The sequence below is a fragment of the Belonocnema kinseyi genome, chromosome 5 (genome assembly GCF_010883055.1).
Source record: "Belonocnema kinseyi isolate 2016_QV_RU_SX_M_011 chromosome 5, B_treatae_v1, whole genome shotgun sequence".
Taxonomy (NCBI): domain Eukaryota; kingdom Metazoa; phylum Arthropoda; class Insecta; order Hymenoptera; family Cynipidae; genus Belonocnema; species Belonocnema kinseyi.
The window spans coordinates 114,380,477-114,394,679 of NC_046661.1; the positions used below are offsets into that span (position 1 = coordinate 114,380,477).

Genomic DNA, 14,203 nt, shown 5'->3' on the forward strand with positions numbered 1-14,203 from the left:
TTTCTGAAGGATTAAAAAAACTTGAAAAGCGATTGACCAAGTGTATAGAGCTCCAAGGAGATTATGTTGAAAAATAAAAAAAAAATTTACCCAAAAAAAAAATGGTTTTTATACTTCGTTCTAAGGACTTATTGAACTACCCTCGTATTAAAATTTGAAAACTCGTGTTTCCATAATTGTAAACTTCATTACTTGATAGCCCAAGATTTGGTTTCTTGCAAAGTTAAAGTTGATTATTTTTTCAAATTAATAATGTTATTAAAACTTAATTGCCTTGTGACCTAAATCTATTAAAACTGTATTTATTTAAAATTTAATTGCTTGAAACTTGAAAGTCTTAAAACTTGATTGCATATCAAGTTGAAAGCTTAAAATGTTGAATTCTTTCAAACATTAAATTCTTAAATTTGTATTGGATGCGAACATAAAGGACCTAATACTTTCAAATAAGAAAAAAATTGATACTGATCTTATAACATAAACATTTTTCGGAGCGTTTACGACATTAACGTGAACAGTGATTCGCATAATGATTGAGAACTTTGGCGAGAGTTTCATTATTTATTTTTTTGGCATTTTAATTATTTGTAAAGTGAACCGCCACTGGCAGCGATATCTATAAGTTCAGAATGAAATTGAAGTTTACACAGCTGACAACAGAAAAACAGCTTATAAGAAGGCCACGAGATTATCCTCTTAAACACATGTTTTTCCAACCAATAGTTCATTGACGCAGTTCTTAATGTTGATTTTTTATTTTTGCTGACGAAGCTTCTAATGTATATTCCATATCGTCAGAATTTTGAATAATTCGAAAGTTGTTATTTCCAACTTGTAGGATCAATGAAATAAACTAACACCTTAATAAAAGTATTTTTTCTAATAACATATGATATTTTACCCATTTTATAATATTTTTTCCTTCCTCTAAATATTTCCGTAAGAGGTTTTCGTCGAAATAAAAATCTGTGCTTTACAGTTCTTAAAATATGTGCTTTAATTTGCTTGAAATACATGCTGAGATTTTTAAAAAACGATTATACGTTTAATTAAAAGTGGGATAAGAACAGCTCCTAACCTACCACCAGGAAAATTTGCAGTCTTGTTCAAAAATAAATGAAATAAAAAAATTAAAAGAAAATTTTCTCGTCACGTACCAGGTATTCCTTTCAGTCGAGGAAGAAAATCGTTCCAGAAAGCGCAGGCGGTCATGCGAGGACCTTTTCCAAAGCCGGTCTTTTCGGCGTCTAAAATAAAATACCGAGGATCATCTCTCGTATATGGTGGCCATTCAGCTTCACTTTGTGTTGGTTTCCTGTGACAGAAAATCAAAAGCAAAGAATAATTTATACATCCTGGATAAGAAATGAAGACAAATAATTTTTTTTTAAATCAGTCTCAAATTGAAAGAAATTTGAAAAATGGAAAATTTTCGGACAGTTATTTTCGAGAGCTTACAAATTTTCATATTTATCGAAATAAAATCTTTAATAAATTATTATTCCGAAACTGATATTATTAATTTGATTATTAAATTTTACTTATAACAGCCCACTGATTTCAATCTTTATTTCGGTCTAATAAGAAAAAGTACATTCTTTCGAAGCATATGGCTTGGAACACTGATATTTCTAAACTTGATTGTTTCTATAAATAAAAATTATTAAATTCAAATATTCTAAAAATGGCAAGTCACAACTCTATTTCTTTCAAGCTTGATTAGTTACAGCTTTATATTATTAAAAGATGGCTTCTAGACTTGAAAGTAAAAAATTGATTGCTTTCCAAATTGAGAGTTATAAAATTTACTTTGGGTAAGGAGGGGCAGCGACGACCAGTTAACAGTCAATGATTTCTTTAAAGTTAAGCAGATGTGGAATTAATATATTTTTCTGTCCAACAGAAAAACCTACTAAGTGACATTTGCCATAGAGACTATTTTCCGATCAATGCGCATGAGAAAACAAGCTCTATGGAAAAGTCATTTACTACGTTTTTTCGTTACAAAGCAGACCGGGGGTTAAAGCGAACCACAGCTTGTTATGATAATGGAAACACCTGAAGATGGAAAAATATAATGGTACGTTTCTGTGGTATTTCATGTACTGGAAAAATCACCTTTTAACATATCCAGCAAGAAGAATCAGTTATTTTGAATAAAAATAGTAGTAGACGTGATATAACTTCTTATTCGTGGATATTTTAGCAGAAACAGACTTCATGCAATGTTACCGTTTTAAGAAGAAGGGAATGGCGAATCCGTCGTGGAGTAGGAAATGCTAAAAGGTGAACAGAAATGTGAAAAGCAAGTACAAGAAGGGGGAAGAAGGAACTGCGAAAAGAGAGGAGTACGTAGAAAGGAGTTTAGTTTGATGTTGACGAAGAAAGAGCAGGAAAAGGAGATATGTCTGAAAGAGAACTTCAGATGTGTTAAGATAGAAGGGGACGTGTGGAAGATAACCAATAGGTTTAGGAAATGTAGGATGAGGATAAGTCAGAAGATAGGGAGTGATGAGTGGAGGGCATTTTTTGAAGAATCATTTCAGTGATCAGATTCTCAAAAGGGAGATGAGGGAATTAGAAGAACGAGGGAGGAACATGGATAGGAGCTGTATGACGAGATGATATAAAAGCAAATAAGGAAGCTTAAAGGGTTTAGGGCAGCAGGGCCGGTCGGGGTAGAGAACAAAGCGAGGCTATTTAGCACACAAGAGGTAAGGATGAGGCTGAATGGTGTACTGAAGAGAGTATTGAGGGGAGAGGGATTCCCAAGAGGGTGGAGGGAAGAGTTGATCATGCCAATGTATAAAAAAGGAGATAGAGAGAGGCAGGAAAGTTGTAGAGGGACTACGCTAATGAATGCGGCGTACAAAAGACACGCGATGGTGTTGGTGGACAAGCTGCGGAAAGATGTCAAGGGGAAAGGAATATTGCTGAAGACGCAGGCGGGCTTTAGGGACGGAAGGAGCACCATCTACAATATTTATGTCTTGCAGCACGTGGTGGATAGGGGATGTTTTGGAAGGCGATGGGGAAGAGGTAAGTGGACAGTGGCTAATCGAGAGGGTAAAATAGGCATATGAAGAGACGAAAGATAGGTTCAGATGAGGGATCAGTTAGGTTATGGTCACTCGCGTATATAGATGACAAAGTGTTGATAGCAAAGATTGACATGAAAGAGAGAGAGAGGGGTGAGGGAGAGAGAGAGAGAGAGAGAGAGAGAGAAGGGAAAATGTAGTGATGAGGCAGGTGTCGGGACTAGGAAAGAAGTTGTTCGCAGATTATTTTGGAAGTTGACAAAGAATACACCTAACTGTATTTTCAGGAGGACGAAAGGAAGAACGAGTTTAGGGATTAGAACGGGGAGTCGAGTATTTTCTATTAGCCGCGGAGGCAGAGTTTGGTAATGCGATGCAAAGCGAAAAAATAGGGACATGCTTGCGAGGCGAGGAAGGTGTGGATGTATGTCAGTTTTTAATTGTTAGTTGTAACAAAATTCTGTAAAAAAGGAAAGTGTAAGCAATTGACTTTTTAAAGTCAACAGGATGACAAATAAACGTTTATCTCTAATAAAATAGATTTATTTAATCCAAAGTAGAATTAAATTTTTTTAATGAGAGCGATGGTATAGGCGAAGTCATCTTTGCCTCACCCATCAACGATGCTCCTCCTTACCTTACTTCCAAAACTAATTTCATTTATGCAGTGGTATTGCTACCAAACATGATCAAAATTTCATTGTTTCAAATGAAAAAAATTATTCAAATTTAATTCTTCCAAGCTTAATTCATTACAAGTTTGAACTTATGGGAATAATGCGGCCAAACTTCAAAGTCGCAAAAATGGATTGTTTTTAAAGTTGAGAATTATAAAACCAATTTCTTTCCATAACTACTCTTACTTCCAATGTAAAAAAACTACAAAAACCTGTGCTTCTAAGCTTGATTGATTACAAGTTTGAAATTATTCAAAGATTACTTACAAACTTAAAAAAAGCAAAAGTTAAGAATTTTAAAACATTACTTGATAAGGAAACTAATTATTTAAATTGTATTGGTACAAACCTTGATCAAAATTGGATTGCTTCTGATGTAAAAAATTATGCAACTTTCATGCTTCCAAGTTTAAAATTATCTAAAGATTGCTTCCAAACTTCCAAGTTGAGAATCATAAAACTAACTTGCCTTTAAAATTAAGTCATATAATAATTGTATTGCTCCTAAACATGATCAAAATGTCATTATTTCGAATTTAAAAAATTATAAAAATCTAGTGTTTGAAAGTCACAAAAATGGATTCCTTTCAAAGTTGAGAATAATAAAATGAACATGCCTTAAAAACTAATTAATGAAATTGTATTGATCCCGAACTTAATCAAAATTGTATTCCTCTCAATTAAAAATATCATACGACTTTAATGCTTCCCATTTAAATGGATTACAAGTTTGAAGGATTAACCGGTAAAGTATAGACGAAAATATTGTGTATAGTTTACACATAGTGTGAAGTATTATATATAATATTCAGTAAATTTATATTTTTAATTAAATTGGACAAAGGTAAAAATGAATAAATAAAAAAATAATTTAGCATCTGCATCTGAAAGGATAGGTTAGGCGTGGGCGATCCTGAGAAAAAGTATAGATCCTTGAATGAAATACATGCTACATGAAATACTGTCGGTCCGATCAGATCTAATAATTTTGAAAGCGAGCACTTGCCTAATCTGCTTCGCTCTTGATTATTCTCCTATATTTTAATATATTGATGCTTGAGAACACGATGAGAGTCTTATTGCGCTCACGAGCAATTAACCTTTAAAAGAAGGCCAATTAAAGTGAGATGGCAGAAAGTGGTTTAGAGTGAGAACTTGAGAAGGGTACCTTAAAGTATAAATTTTCCTAATAAGGTCTTGCTTGGCGACAGAAAAAGAGTGCAGCTTGCGTTATAACAAAAAAAATTAAAATTAAAATTAAGAAACTAATTTCGGAATGTAAAAACTTTATTAGACGATCTACTCTACTGCCTTCAGCTTTATAGTTTTAAGGGCGACAATAAAAAATGAAAAATAAATATCTTAACGTCTTAAGCAAGAAAGAAGATAGCGTAGCAATTGTTTTGAAAAATGAATTCAAGAATAGTTTTAACTTATTTCTAGTATGTTTTCTAAAAAATAAAATATGTATCATATGTTGTTTTTGGGTTTATTGCATAAAAAGATTTTGTAAATTTATTAGATATGATTTAATCATTTGTCTTGAAGAGGAAGCACACCAAATGGAAAGTTGCGTGTTATTATGAAATCTACAAGACATATTTCTAGGTGGATTAAAGACACGTAACAAAGGGACGCGCAAATTTATTGGACAAAGACATGAGATTCACAAAAGATGTCAGTAAAGGTAATAAATATATCAAGAAAGCGTTAGATTAAAAAATAATGGCAGAAATGTGACGTGATTTAGTGGCTAAAAGGATCTAGATTAGTTGTAAAGACTAAAATTAAAGTATGTTCAAGTTAGCTTATAGTTTAGAAGCATCTAATCTTGAAAGAAATAAAATCGATGTAAATTTTAAATACTTTTACTTATCGAAGCAATAATGTGTCATATGAATTTGAAGCTTGGAAGCAATTAAGATTGAAGGCTTTATATTTTGTAGAAAATAATGTTTTGAGATAATTGAGTTTATAAAAAGTTTAGTTATAAAACAATTATGTTCTGAAAAAATAAACTTTTAATGCATTCTATTTCGTAAGGAATTAAGATTTAATACTTTCAAGCTTGAATTCAACCAAGTTTAAATTCAATTTCAAGATTTGATTAAATGAAGTTTCAATCAAATTTTAAGCCAGGATTCAATCAAGTTTCAATCAAATTTTAAGCCAGGATTCAATCAAGTTTAAATCCTATTTCAAGCGTAGAGTCAATCAAGTTTAAGGCCATGTGACGAGTGGGTCACGTGATTCATGTGACTTGTTACTAATTGTTACTAATGTTGTTACTAATTTCAAATCTTGGACACAATCAAGTTTATGGCCCTTGAATTTATTTAAGAGATTTTCAAGTTGAACTTGTCAGACTTTCAAGTTTGGAAAAAATGAAGTTAAAGGCATTTTAACCAAGTTAAAAGACTTTCAAGTTTAATACCTAAAATCATGTATACCATAAAAACAAAAAAATTTCAAGTTTGGAAGCCATCAAGGCTGAAGAGTTTTTATTTTGGAAGCAATAAAGTTTTAAACATTAAATTTTTGTCACAAAAAATAAAGTTATAGTTCGTAAGAAATCAAGTTTTAAGACATTCTAGATTGTAATAAACCCAGTTCTAATTGTAGCATATTCTTATTCGTAGATTTTTAAATTTAGCACATTCAAATTTACAAAAATTATGTTCCAATACCTTCAAGTTAGGAAATCATCAATTTGCAAGACATTAAAGTTTTGAAGTAATAAATCTGAAAGAATCAAGTTTCGAAGAAAAACGTCTTAAAGAATTCACAAGTTTGGAAGCTACCAGGCTTAAAGTCTTTGTAGCTTTGAAGAAATTTAGTTTTAAGCTATAAATTTGGTAATTATAATGTTTCAAAACGTTTAAGTTTGTAATGAGTCAAAATTTAAAATAGTTATGTTTAAAAATAACCACCTTTTAAGACTAAATTTTTTAAGCAATCAACTTTTTAAAACATTATATTTTATTAACAATCAAGTTTAAGACATTCTAGTTCGTGAGAAATCAAGTTTTAATTCTTTCAAGCTTGGATGGAATCAAGTTTTAATGCTTTCAAGCTTGGATGAAATCAAGTTTAAATTAAATTTCAAGGTTTAGAAGAAATCAAGTTTAAAGTACTTTTAGCAATCTAAAAGGCTTTCAAATTTCACACAATCAAGTTGTAAGACTTTGTACTTTGTAAGTAATCACAAAAGCTTGTATACAATGAAGTTTGAGGCCTTAAAATAAAAATTGAAGGCTTCCAAGTTTTGTTTCTTTAAATCAAGTTTAAAGACACGAACGTTTTGAAACAATCAAGTTTATGGCCATTAAATAAAGTTAAAAGGCTTTCAAGTTTTCAAGCTATTAAGCTTGAAGCCTTTCAAGTTTAAAAAACTCAATCTTTAAACTTTTAATTAAGTTTTAACACATTCTAGTTTGTAAGAAATCAAATTTTAAGACATTTTAAATGCTTTAAGTGTCATGCATTTAAATAAAGTTCAAAGGCTTTAAGTTTAATGCCTTCTTATCAAGTTCAAAAAATTTTAAGATTGGAATGAATCAAATATAAAGACTTTCAAGTTTAGGAGTGATGAAGATTGAGGAACTTAATGTTTGGAGGCCACCAAGTTTAAAGCCTTTTCTGCTTGGAAGCAATCAAGTTTTAAAATTTTAATTTTTTAAGCAATTTAATTTGGTAAGAAGTAAAGATTGAAAACATTTCAGCTTAAAAGTAATAATGTTTTATGATATTCTAGTGTATTATAAGAAGTCAAATTTTAAGATATTTTGGTTTGTGAGAATTAAAGTTTTACGTCATTATAATTTGTAAAATCCTATGTTTTAAGCCATTATGGTTTATAAGGAATCAAGTTTTGATACTTTCAAGCTTAGATAAATCAAATTTAAATCCAAATTGCAGGTTTTCTAGTTCGGACGTAAGTAAATTGTTATGAATTCAAAGCTTGGAAGAAACCAAGTTTTATACCCTATAATCAATTTAAAAGGCTTTCAAATTTGTAAGCCATCAAGGTCAAAGTCTTTTTCATTTTGGAAGCTAACTAGTTTTAAACTTTCAATGAAGTTCTGAGATATTTTAGTTTGTAAGAAATCAAGTTTTAGTACTTTCAAGCTTGGATGCAATTAAGTTAAAAGACTTACAAGTTTTAACTATGAATATTCCTTACAAATAATTCAAAATCTTGAGGCGCATAGTCGCCCAAAATAAAAATGAACTATCTTTCTTACGCGAATGCAATTTTCCTTTCCTTTGTGTATGGAGACTAAGTTTATGACAAGAAATGTTTTTTTTCGAGTTGCATAACGAGTGACAATAATTTTTCCTTAGAAAAATTCTTCGTGTTTCATTTCCAGGTACCCATAAAGGCTACTCTAACAATCTGGAAATATCCTTGTAACGCTTGGAAGGGTCGAGTTTCTTTCTGAGCATTTGATAAAGCTGAATACGTCATATAGATATTATTTACCCAGAATACCTCATTTTCTTTATTCCTTATATACATGGTACGTGACCATGAAAAATAGATAATCAACGCGTTTTCTTGTGGACTATACCTACATGAAACCTTTCAAGCGATGAGTGCGTGACGACGATGTGTTATCATTCTTATTGATTGCTACCAATGAATTAAAGCCCGAGCACGTTCTGGAAATATTCGGTCTTTCTAGTTTGAGGGGCTTTCAGACGATTTATAGTTATTAAAAAATATAGCATTCGAAAGAATGAACGGAATATTGAAAATGAAGATGTTACATTTTAGAAGATATTTTTTCCAGCTGGAGTTATTAAATCTTGCTTGCTTTAAAACTTAACTTCGTAACGCTTGATTTCTTCGCAACGTTGCGCAACCCCAAGCCTTGATTAATTAAAAATTTGAAAGTCTTAAAAATGGATTATTTTCAAATTGAAAAGTCAATTGAAAAATCATCTCAATTTCTATCAAAATTGAAGTCCTTAAGACTTGGTTGCTTACAAATTAGATTTCTTTTTTGCTTAAAGTCTCAAACTTTCATTAATTCCAAATTTTTAAGTTTGAAGACTTTTTTCTTTCGAAATTGAAACTCATTGACCTAAATTTGAAATCCTAGAACCTGATTGCTTCTTAAATTAAAAACGCTTAGTTTTCATTGCTTCAAAATTAGAATGCATTATAAAAATGGAATGCTTCCAAGAAGAGGCGCCGGAACAAAATGGGGGGGGGGGTATATGGTAGACATAGGTATATTACGATTTTTGTGGGGGGCAAAAGCCATTGGATGCTCGCCCCAACAAAATGAGGTTGGGGGGCATCTGCCCCCTTCCAAGCTTTCAAGCCCTTAAAATTTAATTTTAATTTAATTTTGATAATTTCCTGACTTAAAAATCTTAAAAATTGATTTCTTTTAAGCTTACAGGCCATAATAATTTTTTTATTTCAAACTTCAAAGCTTCATACTGGACTTGCCTAAAAATTTAAATATCCAGAAACTCTATTTTCCTTAAGCTTAGCTGATTTTAAACCTAAAAGTCTAAGAGTTTTATTTGTTCCAAACCTGTAAGTCCTAAGCTTGGTTGTTAACAAATTTTAATTACATAGAACTTAATTGCTTACAAACTTGAAAGTCTTGCCTAAACTTGACTTAAGACTTAATCTCTTTCAAAGATGAAACCCAATAAACTTGATGCATATGTCTAGAGCGTGTATTTAAAATAAAATTTGCAAGTCTTCAAACATTAATTCTTCTAGGCCCCCATATTGATTGCTTCTAAATTTGCAAGAACCTTAAATTTTTATTGCTTCCGAACTTGCATGCATTATAAGAAATAATTGCTCCCAAATTTGAAAGCCCTGCATTTTTTTATACGAAACTTTTTAACTTTAAACTTACAAGCCTTTAAATTAGATTCCGTACAAGTTTGCAAGCTTTAATAATTAATCTTTTCTAAATCTTAAGCTCTCGAAGCTTGATAGCTTCCGAATATAAAATAGACCCACTTGCTCATAAACTCAATCGCCTAGAAAGTACATTATTTCCAAACGTGTACACAATAAATAATAATAATTCTTTATTGAAGTTTTGTTTAAATAAATACATCTTAGTCGTAAGCCTTAAAACTTGATGGCCCCTGGATGTAAAAGCTCTAATAAATAGAATAATCAATTTTATGATCTAAAAAGAAGTGCATTATTATTCCCTTAAGTTCTTCTAAATACTATTACTTTTATTAATAATGTATTTTTTATTTATTTAAAATGTGTTTTATACATGTACTAAGAGAGATTTTCTTGAGGATAAAAATTTGACTAACATTAGCTGTTTACACTCCATAGACACAAGTAAGGACTTCATATTTTGTTTTCTAAGATTGGTCATGGACATTTTGTTTACTTATTTGAGACCCTTTTGGGAAAAACTAACGAAAGATCAGGGGCAGTTGAATTCTGCTGAGAAAATTGTATCTCTTGTTTCTGTATATTTTTTTATTTTTATTTCCCATAATCCTAACAAGGTCTTATGTTTCATCATCGTACTTGTCTGTTCCACTCTTCTTTCAATTGCTTCTTCAATCTTAAGCTTTTCTGAGCTGGTGTATTACTTTTGATAAGTTATAGTCACTTCCGGAAACTTAATAGAAGAAACTAATAAGAAAATAGAGTAGAAAATGAAACAGCAGGTGAATAAATTTCATAGCAGTTTTTTATCTAAAAAAATACGCTGAACGAAATTATCGAAAATCTCGCACTCCTTGTTATTGACTGATTGATTGCATACTGCGTGAATATGACTTTAGTGGCTATTTTCAGTTTGTACGTTTGACTTTTTCCAAATTTTATAAATCCCAATTTCCAGACGATAAATTTTAATTATAAAAATTTCGTTATAGGTAGATAAAGGTTTATTTTTTGGCCTGTTGGCCTTAAAATTTTGACTTTCTTACACTTCCGTTTTCTTTACAGAATTTTCTTACAACTAATGATTAAAAACTAACATCGATCCACATCTTATCTCTAAGACCAGTTGCTCTTATAGCTTTGCCTTCCTCGCTTCGCCTGGCCTCGCCTCGCACGGATCACCCTACTTCCTCGCTTTACCCACATTGCCAACCTTTGCTTTCTCGGCTAATACCTAATTCTGATATATAAAAATTTATTTATAAAAGAGAACATTTGAATTGTAAATGATTTGTTAACAATACAGATAACAATTTATGAATATCTCTAAACGTTATTTGCAAAAGAGAACATTTTAATTTATAATATTTTTTTAATGTCGGAAAATTATTCTTTTATAGAATTGTTCTACCAGACTAAAATTTGTAAAATTTTCTATAAATTCAAAGAGCTGAAAAAAATTTAATTAGTGGAAATAACTCATAATTCCTTAGTTTAAGAAATGTGTAGAATGTGGGTACCGATAGAAAAAATTCTCCATACCGACAACCAAAAAATTATCGATACTAAAGAATTTTAAACAAAATATAAATTTTTGAAGATTTTAAAATGAAATTTTCAAACTTGTTGACGATTTTGTAGGTTTTAAGATAATAAACTTTTTGAAACTTTCGGGAATAAATAAATTATTCTTTAGTTTGAAAAATTGATTTTAAAAAAAATTTAAAAGTAAAATTCAAATGATTACCTAAAATTTCAGGAAATAATTTAGAGGATTTCAAGGGATAAATTTTTAATTATACAAGATTACAACATTTAAGAAGGAATTTAAATAATTTTAAGAGAAAGTAAAATTCTTGAAAGAATACAAAAATAATTTTATTGAAGAAAAACATGAAATTTTTTTAAAAATTTGGAATGAAAAACTTAGAACTCTTTTAAGAATTTTGAAATGTTTCAAAAGAATAAAAAAATTTAATGTTCTTCAAACAATTTTTAATAATTTTTATTTTACTAAATTTATTTTTAGAGAATATTTAAAAATGCTCTAAAAAATTCCAGAATAATCGAAAAATAATTTGGAAGATTTTAAGCTAATTTCATGAATAATTTGAGTCAGTTGAAAAGATATTTAGAAATGTTCGCAACTTTGATAAGATTGAAAATATCTTACGACTTTAAAAGATATCGAATTATACATTAAATATTCTAAAGTTTCTTGCATGTCTCAAAAGGTTTTAAATATCTTTTAAACTACTCAAAATATTCCTAACATTTAATAAAATCCTACAAAATGAAATAAAATTTTCTTGAAATTTTCTAGATACTGCTTTGACATTTCTAAGATCCACACAAATCCTTTTGAATTTTCTCGAGAAACTAAAAAAAAATTATATTCATATGATCTTAATGCAAATAAATAAAGTAAATTAAATAGTCATTAGAAATTTTTATTTCGATGTTTGGGCTGACGATGGGTGGGAACTAACTCATGATAGCCTACTTCGCTTTTGTTTGTTCACGCCTGAGTGATCACCTGAATGACAACCGTAGACCCTGCGCACCCTACGCAGATCCTGTTACATCTACCTGCGGTGCGGCGTCAATTCTCGGAAGAGCTATTGAAGGTTTAATTGTATTTAGTTAGCAGTTGAGTTAATTGCTTAAAAATGCACTTGCTTTGTTCAAGATTCATCATTTTTGTTCAAAATTGATTCCTTTGGTTCAAAATGTAACCATTTTCTTGAAATTTTGTCTTTTTTATCAGGAAATTAATTTTCTTTATTGAAAATTCATGTTTCTGGTTGAGGATGCATCTATTATTTTCTTAAAAATTCTTATTTTATTGGACGAATTAAACTGTTTGATTTAACATTAAAATATGTTTTGATTGAAATATCTTCTAATAAATTTTTTGTTCAGAATTCATCTTTGTTAACAAGTGATTTTTTTTTGGTAGAAGATTCATTATGTTAGTTGAAAATATGTCTTTTCTGGTAGAAATTTCATCTTCTAAATAGAAAATGCATGTATTTGTTCAAAAATTCCATTATTTGGTTGGAAATTGACTTTCTGATAAAGAAATCATATTTTTTGGTTAAAGAATGAAAATTTTGTGGGAAAAAAATTCGTCTTGTAATTTAAGAGAAAAAGAAATGTACAAAGTTAGGCAATTTCGGATTGTGTTAGTTTTTCTCGTCGGAAATCGAAATTTGTATTGAAAAATTATTAGATTTCGAAGAAAACTCATAATTTTTGAACAATTTTAGATTAAGTTAAAATTGACAGCGAGAAAATTAGTATTTTAAAATGAAAATCCTTGTAGTTCTAACAAGATTGTCCATTTTTTAATAGGAAATCGGTTATTTGAAAAAAATCATTAGATTTCGAAAAAGATTTACAATTTTTCAACAACTGTAGGTTATGCTCATGTTCCACTCTAGTTATGGCTCTAAAGCCCTGTTTTCCGTTATATTTTAAATTAAAATTAATAATATTGCAAAATTTAAACAAAATAGAAACTAGAATAGGCCACTCAGACCTTTCCATAAAGAATAATAGATTTTGCACCATTTTCTAAAATTTCATCACATTAGTTATATTTTGTAAATAATTATTAATCCGCCAAATAAATGCACAATGTCATTCGTCATTTCATTTTGTAGATCCCCTTCAATCAAATGATTTATGCTTAGAATAATAAAATTTACAAGAGTTAACAAACTGGTAATTTTAATTAAAGAAGCTTATTTGAAAAAAGATTCACAACTTTTTAACAATTTTAGGTTATTACTTTTGGATGTTAATTTTATTTGTCTACTCGGTCTAAATCATTATTATTGAAATATTGTTCAATCTTAAGATTGTGAAAAAAACGCTCTCTAGCTCCGCTGGGATATGAGCCCAGGTCCTTCAGACCTGGGCTCATATTCCAGTCGAGCTAGAGAGCTTTATTTCACAATCTTAAGGTTAATCAATATTTTAATACTATTGATTTAGACCAAGTAGATAAACAAAATTAACATCTTGAATTATTGAATAATTTCCCTGGTCAAAAAACCTACATCAATAATAAAATTTTAGGTTGTATTGGCGCTTTACACCGGAAATCGATATTTTTATTAAATAATCATTAGATTTCGAAGAAAATTTATTTTCTTTGAAATCTAAGTGTAGGTTATAAGTTTATAGGTTATAGGTTATAGTTTATAGGTTATAGGTATAAGTTTATAAGTTTATAGGTTATAAGTTTATACTTCAAATATCGGACAAGATTTCAAAGAAAATTTAGATTTTGGAACAGTTTAAGGTTATTTTACTGTTTTTCACCGAAAATTGATTATTTTATATAAAAAACATTAAACTTATAGAAAGACTGACAATTTTACAGAAATATTTGCTACGTTAGTAGTTTTTGTTGAAAATTGATACGAGGGTAGTTCAATAAGTCCTTAGAATGAAGTATAAAAACAATTTTTTTTGGGTAAATTTTTTTCTATTTTTCAACATAATCTCCTTGGAGCTCTATAAACTTGGTCAATCGCTTTTCAAGTTTTTTTAATCCTTCAGAAAAGTGCGTTTTCGGAAGTTCCTCAAAA

The 14,203-nt window shown here is 29.7% G+C and overlaps 1 protein-coding gene across 1 annotated transcript in view; it reads right to left on the reverse strand.

The window, feature by feature from the left end:
• LOC117172547 (acetylcholinesterase) overlaps positions 1-14,203 on the reverse strand; it is a 477,961-nt gene that overhangs the window by 16,486 nt on the left and 447,272 nt on the right. The window contains exon 5 of the mRNA XM_033360594.1: positions 1,158-1,315. Within this exon, the coding sequence (XP_033216485.1) occupies positions 1,158-1,315 (158 nt within the window). The remainder of the gene's footprint in view (positions 1-1,157; positions 1,316-14,203) is intronic.